This window comes from Epargyreus clarus, unplaced genomic scaffold (assembly GCF_041222505.1).
Source record: "Epargyreus clarus isolate Ecla_fem2 unplaced genomic scaffold, WU_Ecla_fem_2.2 ptg000025l, whole genome shotgun sequence".
Classification (NCBI taxonomy): domain Eukaryota; kingdom Metazoa; phylum Arthropoda; class Insecta; order Lepidoptera; family Hesperiidae; genus Epargyreus; species Epargyreus clarus.
Window position 1 is genome coordinate 3,453,614 of NW_027332232.1, and position 27,923 is coordinate 3,481,536.

At 37.9% G+C, this 27,923-nt stretch overlaps 6 protein-coding genes and 1 long non-coding RNA gene across 8 annotated transcripts; 6 read left to right on the forward strand and 1 right to left on the reverse strand.

Annotated features, from left to right (window-relative positions):
- The first annotated feature begins 1,219 nt into the window (after positions 1 to 1,219).
- Positions 1,220 to 3,380, forward strand: LOC140752840 (uncharacterized). Its single transcript, XR_012103472.1, has 2 exons — positions 1,220 to 1,969; positions 2,826 to 3,380. It is a non-coding gene; the product is annotated as an uncharacterized LOC140752840 (long non-coding RNA).
- On the reverse strand, positions 1,943 to 4,551 carry LOC140752834 (uncharacterized). Its single transcript, XM_073087190.1, has 2 exons — positions 3,376 to 4,551; positions 1,943 to 2,796 (listed from the first exon to the last, which is right to left on the reverse strand). Exons 1-2 carry the CDS (start codon positions 3,853 to 3,855, stop codon positions 1,981 to 1,983), a joined length of 1,296 nt encoding a protein of 431 aa, XP_072943291.1. The 5' UTR covers positions 3,856 to 4,551; the 3' UTR covers positions 1,943 to 1,980.
- A 1,966-nt stretch (positions 4,552 to 6,517) lies between these two features.
- Positions 6,518 to 9,038, forward strand: LOC140752835 (uncharacterized). 2 transcript variants are annotated; one of them, XM_073087193.1, is made up of 4 exons: positions 6,518 to 6,969; positions 7,135 to 7,235; positions 8,142 to 8,763; positions 8,903 to 9,038. In XM_073087193.1, exons 1-3 carry the CDS (start codon positions 6,561 to 6,563, stop codon positions 8,757 to 8,759), a joined length of 1,128 nt encoding a protein of 375 aa, XP_072943294.1. In that variant the 5' UTR covers positions 6,518 to 6,560; the 3' UTR covers positions 8,760 to 8,763; positions 8,903 to 9,038. The 2 variants fall into 2 exon arrangements, with proteins under 2 accessions (XP_072943294.1, XP_072943293.1); XM_073087192.1 differs by lacking the exon at positions 8,903 to 9,038 and having other exon boundaries at positions 6,519 to 6,969; positions 8,142 to 8,880.
- A 591-nt stretch (positions 9,039 to 9,629) lies between these two features.
- On the forward strand, positions 9,630 to 12,823 carry LOC140752837 (uncharacterized). Its single transcript, XM_073087195.1, has 2 exons — positions 9,630 to 9,856; positions 11,307 to 12,823. Exons 1-2 carry the CDS (start codon positions 9,724 to 9,726, stop codon positions 12,176 to 12,178), a joined length of 1,005 nt encoding a protein of 334 aa, XP_072943296.1. The 5' UTR covers positions 9,630 to 9,723; the 3' UTR covers positions 12,179 to 12,823.
- A 1,256-nt stretch (positions 12,824 to 14,079) lies between these two features.
- LOC140752836 (uncharacterized) lies at positions 14,080 to 18,385 on the forward strand. Its single transcript, XM_073087194.1, has 2 exons — positions 14,080 to 14,673; positions 17,667 to 18,385. Exons 1-2 carry the CDS (start codon positions 14,271 to 14,273, stop codon positions 18,359 to 18,361), a joined length of 1,098 nt encoding a protein of 365 aa, XP_072943295.1. The 5' UTR covers positions 14,080 to 14,270; the 3' UTR covers positions 18,362 to 18,385.
- Positions 18,386 to 19,139: 754 nt separating this feature from the next.
- On the forward strand, positions 19,140 to 21,564 carry LOC140752838 (uncharacterized). Its single transcript, XM_073087196.1, has 2 exons — positions 19,140 to 19,630; positions 20,668 to 21,564. Exons 1-2 carry the CDS (start codon positions 19,456 to 19,458, stop codon positions 21,375 to 21,377), a joined length of 885 nt encoding a protein of 294 aa, XP_072943297.1. The 5' UTR covers positions 19,140 to 19,455; the 3' UTR covers positions 21,378 to 21,564.
- A 629-nt stretch (positions 21,565 to 22,193) lies between these two features.
- LOC140752826 (uncharacterized) lies at positions 22,194 to 24,380 on the forward strand. The gene is made up of 2 exons (XM_073087182.1): positions 22,194 to 22,758; positions 23,706 to 24,380. Exons 1-2 carry the CDS (start codon positions 22,411 to 22,413, stop codon positions 24,267 to 24,269), a joined length of 912 nt encoding a protein of 303 aa, XP_072943283.1. The 5' UTR covers positions 22,194 to 22,410; the 3' UTR covers positions 24,270 to 24,380.
- The last annotated feature ends 3,543 nt before the right edge of the window (positions 24,381 to 27,923 follow it).

The following is a 27,923-nucleotide window of genomic DNA, read 5'->3' on the forward strand; positions in this document are numbered from 1 at the left end:
GGTTCTTCACCTTTTTCACATTTTTGAAAAAAAAATACTCAAGAAGTTCTTGAATTGATTATTATAGACAGTAACCGATATGCGAGTCAAAACACCGTAATAGGCTGGACCATACTAGATATCAAAGAATTGAAGGCTTTCCTAGGTATCTTGATTATTATGGGATACAATATTTTACCTTCTTGCATGACACATGTCACTTAAACATGGCATGTCAACGAATATTTATTATTTTAGCACAGTTAGGGCCGATTTTTCAATTCTCAAATTACTCTCCAGATAATTAACTGACTCGGAGACTCGCCTCCTCCTAGTCGGTTCGGAGATCTCTTCTGAGGAAGTGAGCGGCCTCTTCCCAGTTCCCTGAGATACGTCCCCCAGCTCCACATCCAGTTTTGAAATATATTCCGGTAAACAAGATGTTGACAATTTATTTATCTAATGAATCTTGGTGTACTCAGTAATACAGTGACTAGATTGTGCCGACCAATTCCAAGAAATATGAACCTCAGTCATCTTATGTTTCGACAATTTCTATACATCCGTTCCTCTACTGTATTACCTGTGGACTCAAGGAATATATGCACATTGGGTACTATTCAAAGGAACCGCCTCGGAAAGAATTGCACATTGCCAGGTGTAAAATATTGTATGAAAGATTCTATAGTACGAGGAACATACGAGGAACAAGTTGCTGATTACGAAGGCCTTGATATCTCGGTAACATGCTGGAAAGATAATAAGGTTGTCACATTAGCATCAACTTATGTAGGCTCTGAACCAGCTGAAACTGTGAATAGGTACGACAAAAAACAAAAACAAAAAAACAAATTACCATAGCCTTTCCAAAAATAATCAAACATTATAACACCCACATGGGAGGGGTTGACCTGATGGACAGTTTTTTGGGAAGGTATAGCATGGGAGGGGTTGACCTGATGGACAGTTTTTTGGGAAGGTATAGAATCCGAATCAAAAGTTGCAAGTGGTATATTCGATTATTTTATCACACGATTGATATGGCAGTGATCAATTCCTGGGTACTGTATAAAAAGAAATCCAAATATTACTTTAGTTGGTTACAGATCTGAACTTGCAGGGACGTTATGCTCGTTTAAAAAGAACGATGTGATAAAAGAATAATATAGAAAGGGAAATCGAAGCTTAAAAACACTGAGGTCTGGCCAAAAGATAATTCAAAACAAAAATCATGCATTTAAAGGTGGGTACTGACCAACGTTACGAGGTGTAATGTAACGTGTTACACAGCGAGCATTTGTGCAGTCAGTACGTAGAAACAAGGCGCTCGCAGCGAGCAACGAGCCGCTCGTTGCTCGCTGCGAGTGCTCCACCCGGCTGTCGGTTTTTTGGCGAACCCTTTGTGTGTTACGCGGTTCAGTCAGTACGCTCTTGCAAGTAGTCACGAGCGCACGCGCGTCGCGAATCATCAAACGTCGTTCATCTATATTTTAAAAAATGGAGTGGGACAAAGAAAAAACTTTGTTTTTTATAGAAAAATACAGAGATGAGGAAGTGTTGTGGAATGTAGCTCATCCAGAGCATTATAACAAACTCAAGAAAGAAGACGCTTGGAATAGATTGGCTTTGTTACTCGACAGTGAAAGAGAAACATGTAAAAAAAAAATGACCAGTTTACTGGCATCATTGAGGAGGGAGAAACAAAAAATTAAACAATCAACTAGTACAGGACAAGGTACGTAATTATTTATTAAGTTTTTAAGTACATAGGCCCACAAGTGACAGATACAATTACTTATTATAAAAAATAAATACAATTATTTTGCTAGCATAGATAACGATATTCACGAAATATACTACTTTGGGTCGACGTTTGTTAATTGCAACTTTAATTTCAGGTGCAGATAAAGTGTACCATAGTAGTTGGTTTGCATACAAAGCCATGATATTTCTACTGGATAGAAATAGACCTCGTGCTACAACAGATACTGTAAGTCCATTTTAAGCATAATTATTTTGCCAGCTTACAGACCCTTGCTGAATGCAGTATTCAGCAACTTCATCACGAACATTGTGAGCAGATCTTGTAGCCCTTCGCGGTCTTATTTGCAAGGGTAACATACTAGTCATATCATTGTTACCTTCTCTCCAGTTTCCTAATCTGACTTGGCCGTTCGATTCTTCGTCAAAGCTACCTGCAGGGGTATATACCTGAGCATTATTACCTTTTCTTAAAAAATTGTGAAGGCATGTTATTGCTGTTACGACAGATGTCGCGGTTTTCGGTTCTAACAACATAGGTTTCCGCAAAACTCTAAACACTGCAGACAATATGCCGAACACATTTTCCACCACTCTACGAGCTCTGCAAAGTCGGTAGTTATATATTCTTTCTTTAGAACCACGTTCATGATATCCTGCATATACTTTCATCATATTTCCGGAAAGAGCAAAAGCTTCATCGGCAACAAAGTAAAATGGAATTTCTTCTGTTCTTGCTGGCAACGCAGTGGGTTGAGGGATGTTTAATGCATTAATTTTTAGTTTTTCGTTTAATTCACAGTTATTGAAAACCCCTCCATCAGATATTCTTCCTTGACATCCAATGTTTACATACAAAAAGTTATATTTCGCGTCAACAACTGCCAGTAATACGATGCTAAAGAAACCCTTGTAATTATAAAATTCACTTCCACTGTTGATCGGTGACTGCAGTAAAATATGTTTACCGTCGATTGCGCCTAAGCAATGTGGAAAATTCCACAAAGTATCATAGTCATTTGCTACAACCAGCCATTGCTCTGGTGTTTCTGGCATCTGAAATAATGATTTATATTTATTTTCAGCTACGTGAAGGTGAAGGTGCTTCAGAACAACCGCTTGGTGATTGCCCTCCGCCTGCCAAAAAAAGGAAGAAAGCAGTTGTCCCAAGCCCAGAGGAAATAATGGCATCTACTTACAACATTTTAAAAAAGAAAACCGAGCAAACGGAATCAACTTCGCACAAAATTGACGAATGTGAAGCCTATGGTATTTTTTTGGCAAATAAACTAAGATCGTATTCAAAAACAACAAAAATGCATGTACAACATTATATATCTAATATATTGTTTAGTGCTGATCGCGGAGAATATGACTATGTTGGCATGAATACGAACAATTATTATTCACAAGGATACTCTACACGAACAATTTCAAGAGCCTCACCGATGCCACAGCAAAGCCAACCGATGCCACAGCAAAGCCCTGAAACACCTGCATCAAATACGTCCCATCAAAGTGACTATGGGTCACCAGCTATGAGTGAACGATTTTTATCAGAATTTGGTGATTTAATTGATTAAATAATTTGATATGTAATGACTGCTTTTCTGAATTAATTAAAACACTACATACCTTTACATATTCTTTTAATGCTCCAATAAGGGCTTCGCTGACCTCTTTTACTATAAATCCTATTCGTTGCTTTGATATCTTGAAAAGATATTGCATACTAGTATAGGAATCTCCTGTTGCATAAAAACGAAGCGTTAGTGCTAATCGTTCGGTGACACTGATTGCTTTTCTATAATTTGTATCCTTTTTATGTACACTTGGTCCAATTAAATTCACGAGTTCTTCAAACTCGATCGGAGACATACGTACAAAGTTTTTATACTGTCCAGTAATCATTTGGTTTTTTAAAATTGCTATCAATGACAAACCACCACATACGCCTCTGTTTTTAAATAAGTTTGATGTCCAGTAACGTTTTTTCTTCTTCTTAATTTGGATAAAACAATAATTAAGTAGAATCAAAGATACCAACGCGGCCTCGCTGTCGGCCATCTTGAGTGAACTGGCGGCGAATATGGAGCACAGAGTTTTGACGAGCATGTTACGCCGATTTTAGAACACAGCGTAACGTGCTCGATGCGTACACGCTCGATGCGAATGTTACATTACACCTCGTAACGTTGGTCAGTACCCACCTTAAGGATTAATTCTTTTATTTCTTGAGGGTTGATTTTGCATCTGTCACTTGTGATGAGCTAATGAAATTTACATACTTTAACCCTAAAAACACTGTCCTCTTATTTTGCTTTTCTGGACAGTTGTGTACAAATAATAATTTGGTATAACTTATGTCTCATTCACAGCTGTGAACATTGCGCAAAGTTTATTTTCCCGGGAAGGGAACCTACGCTTTCATTGCTTCATTCTGAGCACAGAATGCTATGTCAGAAGCATTTCAAGATGCAGATTTTGTAGATGAGTAAACAATTGAATAGAGATGCTATTCCAATGTATGATGTAAGTTGTTGCTTTAATTTGCTTTATATATAAATATATAAAGCCAATTACCTCCATATTCATGTTTTTCGTCGTAAATGGTATTGTGAGTATCTTTATGCAGCTTTATACCTTACCTCTCTGTATTTTATACTGGAAATTAGTCAGGTTAGATGATCTCAAAAAATTTTTGGTGATCTTTAAAAAAAATATAAGATAACCTGTATAACAATATAACTATTTTAACTTTTTGGGTTATAATATTTAAAACTTAAAGCGGTAAAAAAACGCTTTTGGGAAGCTCTTCACTTGTAATTTTGTGTATACTTATGCTATACCCTATATGTACTCCTTGTACATATTATTTATTTTTTGTTTTTTAGGTTAGTCATCCAACTGACTGTGAACCAACTATTACCGCAGCTGAAGTGGTTAATTCTATACAAAGGGTTTCCTTCAGAGATCTCACTAACTATCCCTCAACATCTGCTACAATAACCCACACAACTGTTTCTGAAGTAAGAAGACAGAATATATAAAAAAGGCTTCTTTGAAGATGTTTACTTGTAATTTTGTGCATACTTATGTTATACCAAAAAGAACATTTTTTGTTTTTTGTTTTTAGCCAACTATTACCGCAGCTGAAGTGGTTAATTCTTTACAAAGAGATACCTTCAGAGCACCAACTCACAGCACAACAACAGAAAACAGAAGATTGTGGGCACTTCACCCACATTAACATAATTTATGTATTTAGTTTATTCCTTATATCACACATACACATACACAAACATATAAAATATTCATGTACGTATATTTATACACACTCACATACATACTCACGTACATACATGCACACATTACACAGTCTCAGCGACACATACATACAGTCACACACACATCAGTGATACACCCCGGACTCGAACCCGGGACACTTGGTGTGTGTTGGAGTCGATCGGGCGCGGCCACTATATTGCTAGTGCTTAAAACTGTTACCTGTGCTTATAGAGTATCGCTGTGTGCATTTAGACTTTATAGAAAATCGTTAGTGTTTAAGTTTAGTGTCTAAGACTTTGCTATCGTTCTCTCACTCCTTCTTTAGTTAATTATGGTAGATTTAAGTGCGGACCTTTGTTTAGCTTTAAGTTCTAGTGTTAGTGCATGATATAGACTCTTAAGTTATTTAATAGTGCTTGTGCAATAAACTGTTTTCGTTACAACTGACTTGTGCATCATTGAGCTTAGCGCTTCCTGCACACTCGCTTGAACATTTTCACCACACGCACACGCGAATCTCAGTAAGATTAATGATAATCTGAGCCTAATTAAATGCCGCAGATATCTTTAAAAAAAAATGCGAACTGCGCAATCGCATTAGAAGTGTATCCTTAAAGAACAAGTTGGCTCAGAAAATAATGATGTTGCAGTGGAAAAACTATCAAAAAAAATTACACCAGCATTTGCTATTTTACTACAAGGGCGATTAAGGCCAAGAGGCCAAAAACTGGTCACAGGTGGACTCGAGACGAGAAGGTGATAGCATTAAGAATATACATATAAGAGGTCACCTACTTGCTTCAAGATTACTGTGGGGAATGTTTTGCTTACCAACACCAGGAACATTAAAAACACTATTAAGTAATGTTCCCGTTGATGTTGGTGTCAATAAACCTGTGTTGGAAGTTATGCAGAAATATTTAAAAACTTTAAAAGCAGATAAAAATTGTTTTATTCTCGCATTCGATGAGATAGCGATAAAAAAAATTCATTATAATGTTAAAAAGGATATAATTGAAGGATATCAAGATCATGCGTCGCAGGGACGCAGTTCTTCAATAGCATCTCAGGCATTAGTTTTTATGATTTCTGGCATAAGACAGAAAGTAAAGCAGCCTGTGGCGCACTATTTCTCCAGCGGATACTCCACTGCAGATAGGCTATGATTTAAAAACGTATACTATAACTATAGGATAGGATATGATTAAAAAAATATCCTATCTCTTTCTGTTTTATAATTTCAAAAAAATATTTGGTCTGGCAAAAAATACATTGTGTGACGTATCGGGAGAGGTGCCGGTCGACCGAAGAAAACCTTCCAATGTTCTTATCTTTCAAATGCGTATATTTCCATAGAAGCTCAGAATTCGACTGTACATAGTCCGCAAATCGGACCTATATTTATACCCCGAATTAAGGTACGGAACGTGCGACAGGTCTCACTAGTAATATGCCTCTGTAGGCCAATAGCCGGGTCCACACCGGACGATCCATCGCGCTCCGATCGCGCGCGGCAGCAGCGCGATCCAAAGATGCAGGCGGTGTGGACGTGCCGCGCGCGATCCATGCGCACGTATTGGAGCGCGCGCTCCCTACCTCGCGCGATCCGTGTGCGGTCGGTTTTACAATGCCAGCCTCAAAGGTGCCTCAGTTGCGTGATGCGCGCGGTGTGGACGGTTGTGTTGGTTCGCGCGATCCACCTCGCCATGGACATCTCAGAAAGTCGCCGTTTGATATCGCTTTATAAAGAATTTAAATGTTTATGGGATCCCAAAGATTCTAATTACACCAATAGAGGTGTTAGAGATGATGCTTGGCGTCAGATTTCTCGTGAAATGGGAAATAAGTCGATCGAGAACCTAAAGAAAAAAATGCGATCTCTGGCGGGAGGCTACAGAAGGGAGAAACACAGAGAGAAGCAAAGCCGTATAACTGGATCCGGTAAGAAAACAAAGCTACTTTTTATCTGTAGGTATTAAAATTATATATTTTATTATAAGTAATTACATCATAATATTTACTGTGGATTTCACGTGATTTCGCTTTTTACATTTAAGCTGTTAGAAATACACGTGGTTATTTTAATGAGTAACTTGTTTATTTCAGGTGCTCAAGATACATATAAATCAAAGTGGTTTGCGTATGATGACTTCGACTTTATGGCGGATAAAAATGAACCCGGAACCACACGCGATACATTGGAACATGTGAGCTATTAGTTTACTGATATTCATTTTGCCAAACTATTGTATGGTTTGTAACAAAGTGTCTTGCTAAGTGGGACCGTATTGTAGTGGCATTTTCTGTTGCTCTTCTTGGTACGACGGCCATCGGTTGTAGCGATTGTGATGGCGGTTCATTTCGCCAGCTTCCAGGTATTACATCTCCATTCTCCTGTACTGTATCAAACGTTCCTGGCGATATAAAGTTAGGATTACTGCGTAAGTAGTTATATAGATGAACCGTTGCCAGCACGACTTTAGTCGCAGTTTCTGGTTCCAAAAGCATAGGTTTACGCAGGACTCTGTAGACAGAACTAAGTACTCCAAACGCGTTTTCAACTACTCTACGTGCTCTTGACAGTCGGTAGTTGAAAATTCTTTCACAAGAACCCCTTTCCCGTGTACCATCGTATGGTTTCATAGTATAATCATTAAGCTGAAAAGCTTTATCACCTAGTATATAATAGGGTACCTCAATTTTATAGGGAACTTGCAATATCTCCGGTGGAGGAATATTTAGCTCTTTTTTTTCAAGTTTTTTATATAAATTTGTGCTTTTGAACACGCCTCCATCTGATATTCTGCCTTTAGTCCCAACATTCACATACAGGAACCTATAATTTGCATCTACTAATGCAAAAAGAACAATACTAGGAAATAATTTGTAATTATCAAAGTCGTTGCCACTATTAAAAGGCGATTGTATAGCGACGTGTTTGCCGTCCATCGCTCCTATCACGTGTGGGAAATTCCACTTATTCTCGAATTGCTGAGAAACTGTACGCCATTCTTCTTTAGTTGACGGCACCTGAAAATAAAGGAGATCTTAATTATAATATAAAGCTGAAAATAAGAATAAGCAGTAAATAGTAATAATAATTGTTGTTACAGGTAGAATCTGATACGACTGAAGGGGAACTTGAAGTTAATACTACAGTGAGCGAAAACGAGAACAGTAACATTACTAGTGACACACAACCGGAGAGAGCCAACCACCACACAGATCAGAGTAGAGAGCAGAATGATCAGAATGCACAATCCAGTGTCCAAACAACAAACAAAAGAACAAAAAAAAGAAAGAAAACTACTTCTAATAATGCAGATGACATATCAGATGAAACTCTTTCAGAGGCTTTCCAACTTCTGCAACAATGTGCTCAGCCACCACAACCGGAAACTGATTCTTACATTGCTTTCGGGCAGTATATATCTACTGAATTGCGGAAATATGATGCAGTAACATTAGTTAATGTCAAAAATGCTATATGCCAAGTTATTTTTCAAGCTGACACAGGAAGATATGGGGATAGCAATTATGGATATTACACTAATTCATATCCTGGCACACCAATAGCATCCACTTCATCACAGTCCCAGTCTCTACAACCTCAAAATTATCCAGCTCCAATTCCACAGACATCACCGTCTGCTCATCTAGCCTCCAATTCATCGCAGTCCCAGTTTCTGAAACCTCAGGATTATTCACTTCCACAGTCACCACCGAATTAAATAAGTACCTACCTATATCATGTTTTCAAAAAATAATTAATAATTGTAAACATGTTACTTCTCTAAATTATGATTGTAATACACTACTTTTTTATTGAGTAATAAAGTATGGTTTTACTTACCTTTACATAATCATTTAACAGGTCAATGATGGCTTCACAAACTTCAGGAATAATTATCGATATAGACTGTTTGGAAATGCGGAACAGATACTGCAAACTGACGTACGAATCTCCAGTTGCTAAAAATCTCAATGTTAGTAATAATCTTTCCTTCACAGTAATGGCATCTCTATAATTTGTATCATTCTTTCTTAGCTTGTTATTTAATAATGAACACAATATCTCAAATTGATTAGCATTCATTCTTGCAAAATTGTGTTCAACTTTATCTGACACTAACTCTGCGTACAGCTGAGTCCCAGATTCCAAGCGATTTTTGTAAATTTGTTTCACCCAAAACCGTCGTTTTCTTTTTTGTGATTTTTTGCGCAAGCATTTAAGCAAAATAAAAGTTACTGCTGCAACGGCAAGACGCCGCCGTTGTACGTGTGACTCCATATCGTACAAGAGTTAGGCCGGGACTCCACCAAAGCGGAGACGAGACGAGCGGAGAGGAGATGTTTTTTAAACAACCAATAGAATTGAGTTATTGACACGTCTCCTCTCCGCTCAGCTTCAGTGGAGATCGCTGTGCGGAGATGTGTAATATTTGTATGTCGCGATGGAAGCGGAGATGTGAGCTGTGCGCGGACGACGCGCAGTGGAGACGAGAGATGTGAGCGGCGTGCAGTGAGCGATGTCACCCTCCCCCCTCTCGCCCGCTAGCAACCCGCAGAACCCCGCGCGCGCGCCGGCCGGCCATCTTGCTAGTACCGTGCGCGCGAGCACACGCTTTTATCGTGAATAATTTGTGCAGTTTGTATTTTTCAACGTAAACAATTAGTTAATTTAAATAAAACGTAATGGATGAACAATTTATTGAATCAGTAAAAAAATATCCATGTCTATGGAACACATCAATAGATACCTATAAACTTACTGACGTCAAAGATGCAGCTTGGGAGAACGTTTTGAAAGAAACTCAATTATCTGACGGTAAGTGCAATTTATTATATTAAGTATTTCGTTCAAGTAATGTTGTAATACGAGTGTCTTGCCATGGAACGGCGCCCTCGTTGTTGAAATAACTACAGAATTTTTCTCGAACTTGATAGGCATCCATATTGTCATTCGATAATAGATTTTCCACGTTTGTGTCGTTAAACATAGTCGTGGCCAAACCCGTTTCATTATTATCTAGATAGCCAGGCATCTTGTCAATTAAAAAGTTGTGTAGAACACACGTTGCTTTTATCACTTTTTCCACTGTTTCTATTTTACATTCAAATTCTTTACGGTATACGTACCATTTCCGTGATAATACACCAAATGTAGCTTCCACAATACGACGAGCTCTTGAAAGTCTATAATTGTATGTTCGTTTTTCGTTATTTAAATTATCGCGTGGATATGGTCTCATTAAGTTAGTCATCAAAGGGAAAGCTTCGTCTCCAATAAAAACAAACGGTACAGGTTCTCCATTTTGGTACAAGGGTTGTGGCTGTGGTAGATTTAGTCTGTTTTCTCTCAAACGAATTCCGAATATACTATCAGCAAAAATACCACCATCGCTGAACCTTCCCATTGAACCTATATCTACCATAATTATTCTTCGGGTAGCGTCGGCTACGCACATCATTACAGTTGAAAACCTGTGTTTATAACAGTAATATGAGGACCCAGATTTTGGGGGTGCAAACATGTACACATGCTTGCCATCAATGGCCCCGACGCAGTTTTTGAATTGCCAGATTTCTTCAAATTGCTTTGAAATTTTTTTCCAATCATTTTCATTAAGTTCTGGCATAACCAAAGGTTGTAATACTGTCCACAAGGCATCGCAGACATCTTCTATAATTCTTGGAACAGTCGATTTTCCAATCCTAAAATTTTCAGCTATTTGTGAAAATTTTGAACCAGTCGCCAAATACCTGTAATAATTATAATATAGATTTATATTTATGTGTCGTGGTTTCAGTTAGAATAGAAGGGTAATTTCAAAATAATATCTTAATCAGTGTCGTGTTGTTTCCGGAACTATAAAAGATTAGGCATTACTGAAATTATGTATTTACAGAATTTTCACTCGTTCAAAAGTTATAGCCATTTTTAAATAATAGAAAAGAAACAATTAAAAGTCTAAGATTCACACGAGCACAACACATTGAAATCAAACAAATAAAATGGATTTATCACTCGTTATTTATTAACATTTCAAATTTCGACGCCGCCGTCTGCCGCGACCACGTACGAGAGATACAATCCGTTTTGTTTGTTTGATTTCAGATATTTTTTTTTATAAATTGGTTTCCCTTGAAACTCTGGTATTTTTTAAATATTTATAATGGTTATAAATTCTGCATGAGTGATAATGCGGTAAGTATATTTTGACTATGGCAATGTCAACATTTAATATTTATAATGATTTCAATTATTTTTATTTCAGTAAAAACGGCTAAATCTAAGTGGAAAAAGTTGAGAGACAGCCACCGGGACGCATTAAAAAGGAAGAATGCCACTAGAAGTGGACAGAGTGGTAAACAAATTCGTGAATGGAAATATGAGAAGGTAATGGAATTTTTGATACCATATATGACGAATAGAAACAGGACTACAAATTATACCTCACAAACAAATATAAATGAACAGGAAACAAATTCATTGGAAAGTAATGTAACCGATGAGTTTTTTGAAACATCAAGCAATCATACAAGAAGCACTCCAGAAGATCGTCCATCTGTACAACATTCGCCGTCACCGACATCAAGCGTCTCAGCCTCGACATGCAGAAATGCAACAAGAAAATCGGATGAAATAAGTAATTTACTTATACAGCACCATGCAAACCGTGAAAGAATACGCCAAGAAAAACTAGAAATACAATCATTGATAGAGAAAAATAATACCCTTGACGAAATGGACACTTTTTTTCTGTCGATATCAAAAAGTGTAAAAAAGCTTTCTCAATATATGCAGCTTCAGGCTAAACGTAAAATTTTCAATGTTCTTTTAGAATTGGAAGAACTTGAGCTACAAAACACATGGTATAACACAAATGAAAATAATTGGTATTCCCCCGGTTACACTTCAGCACCGGGTCCAAGTTCGACACCGGGTCCTAGCTCAACACAGGCACCGGTTCTTACATCAACACAGGCCGGTGGTCCTAACTCAACACAGGCACCGGTTCCTAGCTCAACACAAATACCGGGTCCAAGTTCGACACAGGCACCTGTTTCAAGCTTGGAAGATACGCACATGACCGATGAACAGATAGAAGCATTCAGAAACGAAGAAGACACATATGATAATTTGTAACTATATGGAAAAGAAAGCAATATGTCTCATGTGATTTACTGTTATAATTTTTTTGTACGTTATGTTTCTAATATAACCTTACGTTTTTTTTGCTACTGCCAGAACGGCAGTTGATTTTTTTGTTTTCTTTATGAATAAATAAGATAATATAAAAATATATTTGGTTTTTACATAATATGCATCACTCCAGTCTCCCGGAGGGGTAGAAAGAGACAACGGATCTCGATTTCTCGTAATCCTTACATACCTCAGTTTACATAATATTTTTCATGTATTCTCGTACTTCTTGATTCTCGTTTTGAGTACTTCTCACTTAGCCCTTTTACACAAAAAAAACAAACACTCAAAAAAGACTGATCACATTCAAACGCAGATAACACACATAAACACAAACACACATTAACAAAAAAATAATTAGGTAGGTACTTACTTCAAACATACTGCTAGCCGCTCTTGGGTACAGATAGATCTCCTGTAGTTAGTATCTTGCTTAAATATATGCGGTTTAATTAAGTTATGTAGTTCGTAGAATATATTCCTCGGTAGTCTGTAGGACTTGGTAAAACTTTCATCATCTAACTCATTAAACAGAGTAAAAAATTCTCCATGACTGGTATGGTAATACAAGTGACTTCTTTTCCAAAACCGATGTTTTCTTTTGTTTAGGTAGTATAAAGCCGGGGCTCGACCGCAAAATGAGCGAGGCCATTAATGAGCTCGCTTAACTCGCAACAATAATTTTCATAGTTGAGGCTCGACCGCCAAAGAGGCTAGCGGAGCGGTCTGAGAGAGCAAAAATGAGCAAAGCGGCGTCGTTGTGTCATCACGTTGGTTGCGAGTTTCGAGCGGAGCGAGGTGTTCGGCTCCCCTCCCGTACCCCGCCTGCGCCCCTCGCTCGCCCGATTGTAGGGACGCGCGGGCGCTTGCTTACTTTAGCGATTAGTGTGTTTTGATTTACGGTGCACAATGGAAGAGTTTATTGAAGCTGTTCGGCAATTCCCGTGTTTGTGGAATACGGAATTGAAGGAGTATCGCGATATTAGGAAGAAGGAGGACGCATGGCTTCAAATCGTAGCCGCTATAAAGAATAATGAAATTCCAGATAGTGAGTACAAAATTTACTTAACTTATTTATTATTTAAGATTAATAAGGCGTAAGTGCGTATTGCATTAACATTAACAGATTATTAGTTATTAAAATGCAGCCAGGTATTGGGTTTACATTCAGTGTTTATTTTATGTTGTTATTCTACCAGTAGTGTTATAATAGTTGCAAAATGAGTCCCTTATACGAAACGCTTCTCTGGAAGCTCTTTACCTATCGTAAGATACATTAATTGGTTGCTGTGAAAGATTCTGGTCAATTACATTAGCTATGGTTACAACACAATTACAACACCGCATAGTACTGCATCCACGTCTGCATGTGATGTTGAATCAATAGCAATTGTCCAGGATAACCTGTCCATCCCACCAACGCAATCACCACAATAGTTGATTTCCCCTTTTTAATAAAATAATGCTTAAATAATGCTGCTTTGTAATAAAAAAATGTAAAATTAATATTGATTTTTAATACATACCTTAGAGTAACTGCAAGTCTTTCCGCTGGAGTTATTGCTTTACGATAATTAGTGTCCTGCTTTCTGATATCACTCTGAATATATGATAACAAATCATGAAACTGTGGCCTATTCAAACGGTAATATTTTTTAAAAAGGTCATCATCTAAGTCATTAAACAGAGTATGAAACTCCCCATTAAGTAGTCGAGTCTCAATGTGATTGCTTATCCAATATCTTGGTGGTTGTCTATTTTTCCTTTTATAGTACCAGGCCTTCAAAATCTTTATTTTTTCATAAGTAGTGTGAAAATCGTCTTCCGAGCTCGAGTCTTCGTACATTTTGACTTGTAGGCAACCCAACCGTTCTGTATCAAATACGTCGCAACACTAACACCTCTGGCAGCTATTTTTCGGTCGAGCTAAGTTATTGTCATTTTAACTATTTCTCGCTTCTCAAAACAACCTCGCTCAGTTCAAGTTTGACCGTTCATTTCACGGTCGAACCCCGGCTTAAGAGCTAGTTCAGACATGGCGGAATCCGTGCGGATGCAAATCGCGCGGTTAGACCGCGCGGATCTTATTTACATTAGCGCCTATAAATTCGTTCATACCTGTCCGCGCGGATTGACAAACCGCGCGGCTACCGCCACTCAACCGCTAGAAAATGAATTCGCGCGGTTGCCGCTCGGATCTATTTACTTGACGTACCTAGAGCGCGTTCAGTTGCTCTGCGGAAGCCGCGCGTATCGGACGGTGACAATGGATCGCTTCGACACCGAGCTATTCATCGATGAGGTGGAAAAGAGACCTGCTTTGTGGGACATCCAATGTGCAGAATATTCCAATAAAATTATTAGAAACGGAGCTTGGCAGGAGCTGGTGGATATTTTTGGAGAAAATGAGGATTCTTTGGAAAAAAAGGTTCTTTTTGGTCAGTATGTATTTAATTTTACATTTATCAGGGTAGTTTACATATTTTGTAATTGACAGTCCACCCCAAATAACTAAACTATATAAAAATGTTGTTATTGTGATTGGAGGTAAGTATCGGGCGCGGGAAAAATATCACGTTAGCATAGTAACGGAGTAGCTAGTGACTATGTGCAACCGACGCGACGCCATCTTGAGTTTAGTTATTTGGCGCGAACTGTAACAAATTTTAATTTTGGAACGAAGTTCCTTATCGCGCGTTGTGAAAGGGGGCTAGACGGAAAAAAATCTCACGATTCTCACGCACGCAAACACCACGCCTCGCTACTCGCCTCTAGTACTCGCCTCCAGTGAGGTCAACTTCGTTCTATCCGGGTGTCCCTTGACACCTCTCAAGTTTTTATATTTTTGTGTCTTGCCATTCTACACGACCCTCATTTACAAAGTAATTAGCATATTTGTCTCTAATATTTAATGATGACGGTGTACCCCTTCCTGCATGTAATGTATTAAGATTACTCATTGGCCCAGTATATAAAGTATCTTCAAACTGTATACCATCTCTAGTTCTAACAAAATTGTGTAGCACACAACAGGCCTTTATTATGTCTTCGGCAAAGTCTATATTAACGTTTATAGGCCTATGAAAAATGCGCCACTTGTTTGCCAGAATTCCAAAAGTGCATTCAATATAACGTCGAGCTCTTGATAACCTGTAATTAAATATATTTTTTTCGTATGATAGCCCTCTACCTGCATAGGGTCGCATTACAGTTTCGGATAAACCAAACGCTTCATCGCCAACTATGACGTATGGCAATGGCGTAGGATCTGTGTTAGATATTGGTTTAGGTTTTGGTATGTGTAATGACTTTTCTATTAATCTTTTATAAAATACCGAATTTTTAAAAATTGCAGAATCACTACTTTTTCCATATGATCCAATATCTATGAAAGAAAAACAATAGTTACTATCACAAAGTGCCAACAGCACTATGGAAAAAAAAGTTTTGTAATTATAATACAAAGATCCAGAATCATTGGGTTTTGTAATCCTTATATGCTTGCCATCTATGGCGCCAATGCAATTGGGGAAAGGAGATGTTTCATTTTCGGCCATCTCATGTACACTATAACTGAAAAACACGAATAATATGTATAATTGAAGAAAAATACACATATATTTTGATAACCTAAAGTATTCCTGTTTAAAAATATTTAAAATAAGCATTCCTACTTGAAATATTAAGTATGGCGGAATACTGTCAATGTCAAGTTTTCAAAACTGTCGATGTCGGTCAGGAACCTATGTGTATACCACACATAGGTTACTATACTCTTTGGATGTCGGTAATTCGTATTTCGCTGTTTTTGTCGTAAAGTTATTGTTACCTTAGTACTTTCCAACCTGGCTTATGTTTTGGGTATCCGGTCATTATTTCTGAATTTAATTAATTATTTATAATAATTATAACAAAACCTTTTAAATAGTATCTGGTTTTATAGATGTAAGTGACATGTCAAATTAAAAAAGAAGAAGTTGTCAATTTGATATGTGTAAAAGTGGATATATACATATTATATAATAATAGTGGAATCCAATGTAAACATTGAATAAATATGTACTGATGAGAAGATTCCATTTCAATCCTGAATATGTTTCTGCTCTGTGCTGCTTACGATTTTGGACTGATTCTACCTTACTTGTTTACCCAGCTTATGTTTTATGGACTCTTGTGATTTTCGTGCGATCGCTGTGCATTGTGTTGACAAGGATTCAATATCATCAGGTAAAATATATATCAGTTAGTTGTATTAATCGTAAAATAATCGTTAATAATTTTAAACTAGAGAAGCTAATCTTTTTACATTTCTCTTTTTTTAGATGATTACAATAGCAAGACAAGGACATTCTTGGGATGACAAAATAATCAGTTATTATTGCAACTGCATCGCTGGGCAACGAACCGTACTCGTAGGTAGCTGCGCTCACACTATGACCATTGTTTGATGTTTGGGCTGAGCTCGTCACGGGATATTACAGAACCTGCTACATAATTGGATGAAAATATTGATAAGGGAAGATATTGAAAATGAATAAATAATGTATCTAAGGGAAGAATAAATAAAATATTATCTAAATGTGTACTTAAAGTTGTTTTATTTACACACTTAAATGTTTTGACTAAAATAAATTGGTATAGAAGTACATATTTTGGTATGTTTGTTTTAAGTCAAGATTTATGAAAGTAAATAAAATTAATTTCTATCAAATATAGGTATTGTTTCTCAATACATACAATACAATATTTATATATCTACGCCCATTCGCGTAAAAAATATATTAAAAAGTATATAATGTATATAGTGAGTTAAAACAGAATGACAGATGACATTATTACGGTAATCACTACCGCCATGATGTTTTTCCACTGTTGTGTTGCAAGTTTAAGTGTAAAATATTGTTTTTAAACAATTAAACGAACATGATTTGAAGAAAATGAACCCCTACGAATTGTTCTTTGCATGTTTTCTTAGTTTTTAGTATAGTGTACAAAAGGTGGCCGGGAGCCCATACATTTTGAAACATCTCCTTTGCATATTTTTCAAAATCTGTAGCTATTTTCTTCCATATATCTTCGCTGGGTTCAGGCATGACATTTTTTGCGACTTTTTCCCACAGAGCTTCACATACTTCACGGACAATTCCTGTAATTGTAGATTTGCCAAGACGAAAGTTGTAATGCAGTTCTCCAAAGGAACAACCAGTACCCAGATATCTGAAACAATATAATCTTGATCTGTATCGTTTTGTTAAAAAAGTTGCAAACTTTTCATTTATTAATTATAAGTCGCGGGCACCAGCTAGTTTAAAATAATGAGTGTCAATTATTTTATTTTAAATTTTTCAAATTTTTGAGTGTCTTCAATTATTTGACCGCTCCTGTATTTATAAGTCTACAATTTTGTTAAAAATACTGATTTCTGTTCCAGGTGTAACTTTACAAAAAAAGTGGAAGAATATACGGGATGCTTATAATAAGGAATTCAAGAAAGGCAAATCAATTCCTTCTGGTTCTGGTGCATGTAAAGGTTCAAAATACATGTATTTTGACCGGCTTTCTTTTCTTCAGAAGACAGTAGAAAACAAAGAAACGACATCAAACATACATGAAGCCAAAAATGAAGGAATTCAAAACATTGACCAAAACCAAGATAATTTTGTTAATGCACGTGAAATACAACCAGTACCCAATAAAAGGAAGAAGACTAAAATTACTTCAGAAGAGCGATTGGCTGACATATTAGAAAATAGCATTGAATCAAGGGATAAAATACAGAGACAATTACAAGAAAGTATGTCAAAGCAAGATGATGATGATAAGCTTTTTTGTATGTCATTGTATAAAGAGTTAAAAAAAGTTCCAGAAAATAAGCGTTTGGCTACTAAAATTGAATTACTCCAGGTAATACAGAAAGGGCAGAAATTACCAGCGCCTATTCATATCACGAGCCAGCAGAACACGCCTAATGAAGTATTTTGGCAAAACCAACAATATTCAAACCCACAAGGATATTTTACAGGATATTCTACAATCGTACCAGGAGAGTCTCCATCGCCTTTATCATGCAATAGCACTGACGACTCACAGTCTTCTATAGTACAAAACATATATTCTGATGTATAAAATAAATATCTTACCTTAATGTAATCACGAGTTTTTCTTCTGGGGCCACGCTTGACCTCATATGGGTATCATTAGATGCAATTTGTTCACTGATCATTTCTAATAATTCATCAAATGAATTTATCGACATTCTCAAATAATTAAAGAATTTTGGTTCAAAACTTCTTAATTTTGGATATAAAGTCAGAAACTGACCATGGGTGAGCCGATCACGTAATATTGGATGCACCCAATACTGCCGTTTCTTCTTTCTTTCTTTTTTACGGAGCAACAAGTACACACATATTGCTTCTTCGACTTCCATGATTGGACTAGAAGGCTGTCACTCTATGCGGATTACGGCACTCCGCATTTACATCCGCGTCTGTCTGAACACTTGCGTTTAGAACCGCGCGATTTGCATCCGCACGGATTCCGCCATGTCTGAACTAGCTCTAAAGCTATCAATTCTGCTTCTTCAGACTGTAGTTCTTCTTCAAGTAAAAGAAGATACTTTTTTTGTAATAATAGCGACATCGTCTACCTTTCGTGTCAGAATGCGTACTGAGCACTCAACGCCCCGCACCCGAGCTGAAAAACATCTCTTCTCGCACAGCACACAGCACACCGCACACATCTCCGCTTTGGTGGAGTCCCGCGAGCTGAAAAACATCTCTTCTCGCACAGCACACAGCACACCGCACACATCTCTGCTTTGGTGGAGTCCCGGCCTAAGACTGGCTGAATCACGGATCGCCTTAGGCTACGGGCACAGTAGGCAAACAGTTTGCCGCCGACTGAGTTAGCGGCGTATCGATTTAGTACGTCCTTCCATATATTTTAAATGGAGTGTTCACAGTTTGCTAGTTTAGCGCTCACTCTTCGCAGTTTGCAGCGTTACGCGCGCCGACTGTGTCAATCAGCGGCTTACACAGAGCAAAACCGGTTCCAGTCAGCGGCAAAATGGTTTTAGTTCGCCGGCGTAGTGAATACAGTTTGCCGAAAACAGTTCATGCGGACAGTTGGACATAAACAATCGACGCGTGTGGTCGTGTTGTTATTCATCGATTACATACCTACCTAACCTAACTACCCATACCACAAAAAATCTAAGTATGTCCTTTGGAACGGAAAGGTTTATTACCGAGGTACAAAATCGACCATGCATATGGAACATATTGAGTGAAGAATACAGTAATAGAGTATTAAAGCAGAGTGCTTGGAATGAAATCGCTGAAATTCTATACGCTGATTGGCAAAACTTAGAAGAAAGCAATAAAAGAAAAAGAAGTAAGTTCCATTGTATTTATTATTTTTGCAACATTCCATTTTATAAGCCGCACGCACATAGGTAGCGGATGTCTTGCAAACTCCGTCACACCATTTCGTCCTGTACGTTATAGCTTACAAGTATTTCTCTTGCCAGGGTAATTTTCCTTCGTTAAGAAAATAGTTTTTAAAGTTGTCTCTTGTTGTTTTACCAGAATTTGATACAGTAATTATTCGGCTACTTGCACTTGTAAGAGTCGTTGAGGTACGACGCGAAAGACGTGCATATCGTGATTGTTCTCTTGCTATGACAAAATTATGTAAAATACAAGCAGCTTTTACGATAGCGATAGTTGTATTCACATTAGTAGCAATCGGTGTATGCAGAACTCTCCATTTGTTTGCTAGAATTCCGAATGCACATTCTACACACCTTCTAGCCCGACTATGACGATAATTGTAAATTCGCTCTTCTTTATTTAAACTTTTATTTGGAAAAGGCCTTAAGATATGTTTTTGCAATCCGAATGCTTCATCCCCAAGAAACACGAAAGGTTGGGGTAATCCATTTGAGTTAGGCAATTTAATAGAGTTAGGAATATTTAAGGACCCGCGAGCCAATTTTTTGCCAAAAATACTTTCTCTAAATATATTACTGTCAGCGTTTCGTCCACAAGCACCAACATCAATAGCTATAAAAGAACAGTTTGCATCTGCTACGGCTAACAGAACAATTGAGAAAAACTTCTTATAATTAAAATAGTTAGACCCACTTTTTGGTGGTTTTCGGATACGGATATGCTTGCCATCGATAGATCCTATACAATTTGGATAGTTTGTTTTTTCATAATATCCTCTTGCGATTTTTAGCCATAATTCTTCAGAAGGCTCTGGCATGTTCTGTGGCTGTAAGACATCCCATATAACACAAGCAGTTTCTATTATTATTTTCCGTACCGTCGATTTGCCAACAATAAACTCCTGGGCAATTTTTCCATAACTTAGTCCAGTTGACAGGAATCTGAAAGAATATGAGCTATTGGTTATTTTTGTTTCAGTACAAGACCTACAAAAAAAATGGAAAGGATTACGCGACTATCACTCCAGAGAAAAAAATAAGGATTCCTCACTTAAAAGTGGAAGTGGGGCACCAAAAAAACGCAAGACTCCTTATTTGAATATGTTGCAGTTTTTAAATGTTTCTAGAGCTAACAACCAGACGTCCAGCAATATTATAGCTGAGACATCTAGCGACTCAGAGATTAATGAAAATGATTATATGAGTAGTTCTACTAACTCAGAAGGCAATCGCAGCACACCAAAACCAAAAAAGCTGACTATGTTTCAGGAGGCACTACTTAAATCGATGGATAAAAAAAAAGAAAACGATCCGGATATGAACTTTTTACTAACTATTTTACCGGAAATGAAGACAATGACCCCTACACAAAATTTTGAATTTCGATTTGAAGTGATGAAATTAATCAAAAATATAAAGTATGACGTACACAATAATTATGATCGTGCTCTCATGCAAACTGGGTTTACAAATAGCTATCCATATCAGTACGGCTATATGAGTGGAAGTAATACATCAAATGTTCAGAACAATCCTTCAACCTCAAACAACTTCAACTCTGCTGGCACCAGCACCATTCGAAGTTCTCGAAATAGTCCATCACATAGTTCTACAAGCTCTTCAGCAGAAATAGAAGACATAGAAGCCATATTGCGAGGTGGTTTAGACCACAAAGAGGATGAAGAATGACTTAGTCATACCTACTTAATGCTAGTTCCTATTCCAAATGATTATTTAATAAGACTGATTTTGTGAAGTGATAAATCAATAATAATCAAAACAATAATATTTACTTGTTAGGTATAATATTACAAATTTATACGTTGTTGATTTTTAAATAAAAATAATTAAAATTAACATATTTTCTTACCTCAATGTAATAGTGAGCCGTTCTTCGGGACATATTGTGTCTCTTGTGATATTATTTTTAGCAATATATTGGGTTATAGAGTTCAGCAGTTTATCAAATGTAAGAGAAGTCATATTAAAATAGTCGTAAAACTTTTCCGGATATTTCCTGAGTTCCGGATAAAGAACGTGAAATTGTCCAATACTTAATCTTTTTTGGTTTAATGGATGAACCCAGTGCTTCTTTTTACATTTATCTTCTTCCATCGCTTCTAAAATACCAATTACCTCATAAATATCCATCTTGACAAAGAGCCGGTCCACACGGCGCGTTGCGTCAGCGTTGCGTCGTCGCAACGCAAAGGTTTTACGCATAGCCGGCCACACGGGCGCTGCGCCAACGCAGCGTTACTACGACGGAGTCGTAACGCTCCGTAAGTGAGTACTCCCCCGCCCGCTTCGTCTCGTGCGCTGCAGCTCAGTCGCGTATGCGCTGCGTCGACGCAGCGCACCGTGTGTACACTATGATTATTAGTATGTAAAACGACGCAGCCACAGCGCTACGTCGACGCAACGCTGACGCAACGCGCCGTGTGGACCGGCTCAAACACAACCACACCCTTCGTACAACAAAAGTAAAGCCACGGATACACTAGGGAACATTTTGTCTCGAAACATGACGCGCAATACCCAATATACGTGACGCTGCAACGTTGCATAGTGTCCCGCAACATGCCCCTCAACATTTTGAGGAACATTTACGTGACGCGGGACATGTTGCCAGCTCCCGTACTGAGAGCGGGCGCACGTGTTGCGCGTCAGTGCCGCGCAGGTTGTCGCTGAGTGTGGACGCGTGCGCAACGTGTCTCTCAACATGTCAATAGTGTGGGGAAACGAAACAGTGCTACATTTGATCGAACTCTACCAGAGTTACGGATTGCTATGGGATACTACAAATCGAGATTACCGCAATAAATTAAAGAAAAATGACGCGTGGGAGGACATAGCAAAGGCCCTAAACATACCAAAAAAAGAAATAGAGAACAAAATGCATACACTTCGTTCCCAATTTATCCGGGAGAAAAAGAAAATAATATCGTCCAAAACTACGGGTAGTGGACGAGATCATGTTAAGTCCAGTACATGGTTTGCGTATGACGCAATGAAGTTTTTGTTGAAAGGAGCTACAACGTCTGGTGGCGTGGATTCATTGGAGATATCGGTAAGTCAAAGTCAAGTGTAATTAGTTAATATCCAATTTTTAATTATGCAAGAATATAAATGTAGTGTCTGGGGTACAATACTCTTATATGTACTAAAAATTATTCTGCCAAGGTACACGTCCTTGTGCACTTACGAAATATTCAGCAAAATTGTTTCTTATTTCTATAGCCGACTGTGGGTTGCGCCTGCCGATATTATTTAAATTAGACATATTACAAGGTGTACTTTCTCGGCGCCAGGATCCCTCTACAATAACATGATCAAAATTTTCATAATCGATGGTCCCATGAGGGGTATAGAGTGATCTTGATTGACAATTTCGTCTTAAAAAATTATGCAGATATACACATGCCATTACAACCAGTTCAACATTATCAGGCCGCAGAGCAATAGGACCTCGGAATACACGAAACACAACACTTAAAATCCCGAACACATTTTCAACAATTCGTCTAGCTCTTGATAGTCTATAGTTAAAAACTCGTTTCATTGTCCCTGCTTCATGGTTACCAGGATATGGCTTCATCATGTTGTCTGTTAGTGCAAAAGCACTGTCTCCTACGAGTACGAAGGGCATACTAGGCCCACCTTCTTGTATGGGTTCTGGATCTGGCCAGTTAAGCTGATTTTCAGTCAAAGCTTTATAAAAAGCAGTCTCTTGAAATACTCCACTGTCCGAAGATTTTCCTTTAGCACCACAATTTGCATATATAATATTATAATCTGCATCCACAATAGCTAATAAAATAATGCTGAATTGTTCTTTGTAGTTATAGTAGTCACTACCCGAATTAGCAGGAGCCATAATAGAAACGTGTTTGCCATCTATAGCCCCAAGGCAATTAGGGAAGTTCCATATAATTTCATAAGCACGAGCTTTCTCTTTCCATTCATTTGTTGTAGCTGGAACCTGGAATAATAAATTTTATTTTTAATGTTTTTCAGACACAACAAAGCCAAGACACGATTCCTGAGTCTCCAAATGCAGAAGCTCTTCAAGAGAATAATCAGCCTACAGTTGAATTAGAATCGCAAGTTATTAATCAGGAAGGACCGCAAGATCCGCAAATCATTAGGCCATCTACGTCTCGAATTCGCAAAAGAACTTTACCAAATGAAGATAGAATGAACGAAGCGTATGAAGTTATGAGTCTTGCTAAAAGCAAAATGTTGTCTCAAGATGAATTTTCTGTATATGGGCAATACGTAGCGTCAGAGCTACGTGAAATGAAAGACACAAATTCCATACTGATGGCAAAATATTATATAAATAATATTCTTATTGATGCACGTTTGGGGAAATACCGTTCCGGCCATAATTGCCAGCCGACTGAGCATCACGGCTATAGTACTACATCCAGCTATGCCAGTCCTGATTATGTAGATGAGAATAGCCAGCCAGCAGGGCAGCGCAACTATAGTACCGTCTCCGGTAGTAATAATTTTAGTCCGGATGATGACCCTATAACAAAAATTATTTCAACGATGGAGTCATCAAACGAGCAATGATAACAATACACACTTAATATGCGCAATGTTAGCATCGTATTATTAAGCCTAATATTTTGTATTTTTTAAGTTGTTGATTCTAATTTGAATAAAACTGGTGTTAAAAATTAATCTGTATGTATTTACTTACCTTTACGAAACATTTCAATTGATTTATCAGTTCTTTACAAACTTCTGGTACTATTCTACCGATCAGTTGCTTTGACACTCTAAAAGTGTACGATAAGGAAGTATATGAATCGCCAGTCGACAAATATCTCAATGTGATTGCAAGTCTTATATGAGGGGCAACAGCGTTCCGTAGTTTTGTATCACGTTTGTATATAGATGGACCGATCATTTTCAATAAAATTTCAAAATCGGCTGATGACATTCGCGTAAAATTAGTGAATGATCCATCGGATAACCGAAGGTCACTTAAGATATTGATTCTTGTTTCTCGTTCCCGTAAATAATTACGCATCCACCACCGTTTCTTTCGTTTCTTCTTATTACCCGATAAAATAATGTACGCAGCACTAATAGCCACAACCTCCTCGGGCGACATTTCTATAAACACTGACTAGTGTGGCCTGCAAAATGTGCCGCGACATTTGTCTCGGGACATTTTACGTAGTTTACGAGCAACATGTTTCGCAACATGTCACTCCGTTTGTCCCTTAGTGTATTCTGAGCTTTACTACGACGGAGTCGTAACGCTCCGTAAGTGAGTACTCCCCCGCCCGCTTCGTCTCGTGCGCTGCAGCTCAGTCGCGTATGCGCTGCGTCGACGCAGCGCACCGTGTGTACACTATGATTATTAGTATGTAAAACGACGCAGCCACAGCGCTACGTCGACGCAACGCTGACGCAACGCGCCGTGTGGACCGGCTCTTAGTTTGCCGCTCACTAGAATTTCGGTTTGCCACAAATTTGCGGCTCACGCAGTCGGCAGCGAACAGTTTGCCTACTGGGCACGCAGCCTTAAAGCCGGGTACACATTGGTGCAATGTAACATGTAATGCAACATGCAATGCAAGAATTTGACGTCCACATTGCTGCAATGTATCATGTAGTAACAGAATTCCCATAGTGTAGACGCCTTGCGCGCACGAACCGCGTCTACTACGCGCACGAACAGATTGTTGCAACTCTTGCGCGTAGCGACCCGAAATTTGTCGGTTTTTTCCCCGAACACAAAGAGGCGCGCAGTATGCGCGGAGCGTCAGTGTGGACAGGTTGTGTGGTGTGTACGGCTAGACGCGCGCGAACATGGAACAAGACGACGCTACTGCGGCGGAGGAGGCGGTTACATTTACGTGGAGTGAAGAAAAAGTGCTTCAATTAATTGAAGTGTACAGATCAAAGGAAATTTTGTGGAATCCACAACATGAGAATTTTTATAAAAAACATTTTAAAGAGGATGCATGGATGGAAATTGCTAATTTGATGGAAACAACACAAGAAAAATGTTACAGTAAAATGATTAGTATTTTATCATCCTACCGTCGTGAAAAAGCGAAGGAAAAGAAATCGAAAGGAACAGGAAAAGGTAAATAAATAATAATAATTTACTATTTATTATTTATTCATATACTTTATTCTTAGTACAATCGTAGGTTAGAAACCGCAAAAATGTTTGTGTATTGAAATGTAAATTGGCATAGCCGACTAATATTGAAATTGGCTTTTTTCTCTACAAAATGACAACTTTGACAACAACTACAATATTTTAATGGATTGAAATCACAAATTAATTATTAAATATTATTAATTATTATTAGTCAAGTTTACTTAAAAACAACTATGTTTAAAACTGACTGAATTATGTTTTTTATTTAATTTTTTTCATGATTATTATTTTATTTTTTCAGGTGCCTCGGAGACATACAAAAGTCGATGGTTTGCCTTTGATTCTTTGAAGTTCTTGGACAACCGTAACAAACCGAGAAAGAGAACGAACACGGTAAGTAAAACTGGATTGATTCTTTTACGAACATCTGTCTTGCCAATGAACCTTCCCTTCTTTCATAAAATAATCGGAGAGCTCATCTCTTAACGCATTCAAATGTGCAGGCGATCGTCGAGGAATATTTCTCATAGGTAGTAGTGATCTCATATCTTCATTATTTTGCCTACGTGTGTCTTCATTCGTAACTTCATCTTCAGTGTCATTCATATATGTATTTCTAGAGTGACGTCTCAAATAATTATGTAAAAGGACAATTGCCATAACCACTAGCTCAGCTTTATCAGGCTGTAAAAGCATTGGTTTTCTGAGAACTCTAAAGACAGACGATATGATACCAAATGCATTTTCAACAGTTCTTCTGGCTCTGCTTAGCCTGTAGTTGAATACTCTCTTTGAAGTGCCTTTTGGATGTGCCCCAGCATATGGTTTCATCAGATTTTCACTTAAAGCAAAGGCACTATCACCCACAAAGAAATATGGTATTGGAATATGTCTCCGTGGGAGTGAATCAGGTGATGGAAGGTTTATTGTACGATCTTCTATCATTTCACAGAGTTTTGTATCTTTAAAGATGCCACCATCTGAAATCCTTCCTTGGCATCCCACATCTACAAATAGAAAATTATAATCGGCGTCAACCAAAGCAAAAAGAACGATGCTAAAGAAGTTTTTATAGTTGTAGAATTCAGTTCCACTTTTGATAGGTGCCTCAAGCACAACATGTTTTCCGTCCAGTGCCCCTAAACAGTGTGGAAAATTCCACTTCTCTTCAAACTGTTTGCTTATGTTCAACCAAGTTTCTTCTGTCGTTGGAAGCTAAAACAAAAAACTTTTATTTAATTTATGGCTACGAGACAGTCATTGTACTTAGTAGCCCAACACTCGCTGGTGACAATTTTTGAGGTGCCATTATAGTGAGCATCTCTTGATTTTATTGCTAGCTATATTGAACTAGACTAAAAAACGAACTAAATATTTAGTCGTTTCGACATTTGTCCATCGGTGCCACGATACCTACCTTCCTGGAGAGTTATATCTACTATCTAGTAGTTTATATCAAGAGATGGGACCTACAGTTATAAATTATTTTTATGTTTTTCAGGAGGCGGTTCAACAACCGATTAATGAAGAAAATCTGCAGAACGAATTTGCTACTCCACGTACACGGTATGAACCTACGCGAGCTAAACAAGCAAAAAAAGATGAAAGCAGCAGTGTACTGGCCGATGTAGTGGGCATATTACAAACTACTGCCAATAAGTTGGGAAATTCAGGCGCTCCAGATTTAACTACAACTTTCGCTTCCTATATATCAGCTAAAATGAATACTTATTCCCTTCAAACCAGGAATTCGGTCGAACATGGAATTTTTGAAATTTTGATGAAGGCTGACAGAGGTTATTATGAATCATCATATCGACAGCAGGATAACTACCCCAGTTCATACCAAGAATCCTATTATGCATCACAGAAGAAAGGACAAGATTATGTGGATCTGACCGGATATGTTAATCGTCCTGGAACTTCCGGATTTAATCGTCCCTCGCCTTCCGCGCAAACTCCAGATACAAATCAAGCCGGACGCTATGGCTATACCACGGCAAGGAACGAAGAATATATGAACCAACAGCCATCGTCTGTAACGTCACTAGAATCTAACCAATCCTATGACGACTTTAATGATTTGATGTGATAATACTGTT

Coding starts and splice junctions, on each gene's coding strand:
- LOC140752837 (XM_073087195.1), top strand. CDS start 9,724: ATGGATGAACAATTTATTGAATCAGTAAAAAAATATCCATGTCTATGG. Junction 9,857..11,306: donor AGAAACTCAATTATCTGACG/GTAAGTGCAATT, acceptor TTTTTATTTCAG/TAAAAACGGCTAAATCTAAG.
- LOC140752834 (XM_073087190.1), bottom strand. CDS start 3,855: ATGCTCGTCAAAACTCTGTGCTCCATATTCGCCGCCAGTTCACTCAAG. Junction 2,797..3,375: donor CATTAAAAGAATATGTAAAG/GTATGTAGTGTT, acceptor TCATTATTTCAG/ATGCCAGAAACACCAGAGCA.
- LOC140752836 (XM_073087194.1), top strand. CDS start 14,271: ATGGCGGAATCCGTGCGGATGCAAATCGCGCGGTTAGACCGCGCGGAT. Junction 14,674..17,666: donor GGAAAAAAAGGTTCTTTTTG/GTCAGTATGTAT, acceptor TTTCTGTTCCAG/GTGTAACTTTACAAAAAAAG.
- LOC140752838 (XM_073087196.1), top strand. CDS start 19,456: ATGTCCTTTGGAACGGAAAGGTTTATTACCGAGGTACAAAATCGACCA. Junction 19,631..20,667: donor AAGCAATAAAAGAAAAAGAA/GTAAGTTCCATT, acceptor TTTTTGTTTCAG/TACAAGACCTACAAAAAAAA.
- LOC140752826 (XM_073087182.1), top strand. CDS start 22,411: ATGTCAATAGTGTGGGGAAACGAAACAGTGCTACATTTGATCGAACTC. Junction 22,759..23,705: donor TGGATTCATTGGAGATATCG/GTAAGTCAAAGT, acceptor AATGTTTTTCAG/ACACAACAAAGCCAAGACAC.
- LOC140752835 (XM_073087193.1), top strand. CDS start 6,561: ATGCAGGCGGTGTGGACGTGCCGCGCGCGATCCATGCGCACGTATTGG. Junction 6,970..7,134: donor AAGCCGTATAACTGGATCCG/GTAAGAAAACAA, acceptor TGTTTATTTCAG/GTGCTCAAGATACATATAAA. Junction 7,236..8,141: donor CACGCGATACATTGGAACAT/GTGAGCTATTAG, acceptor TTGTTGTTACAG/GTAGAATCTGATACGACTGA.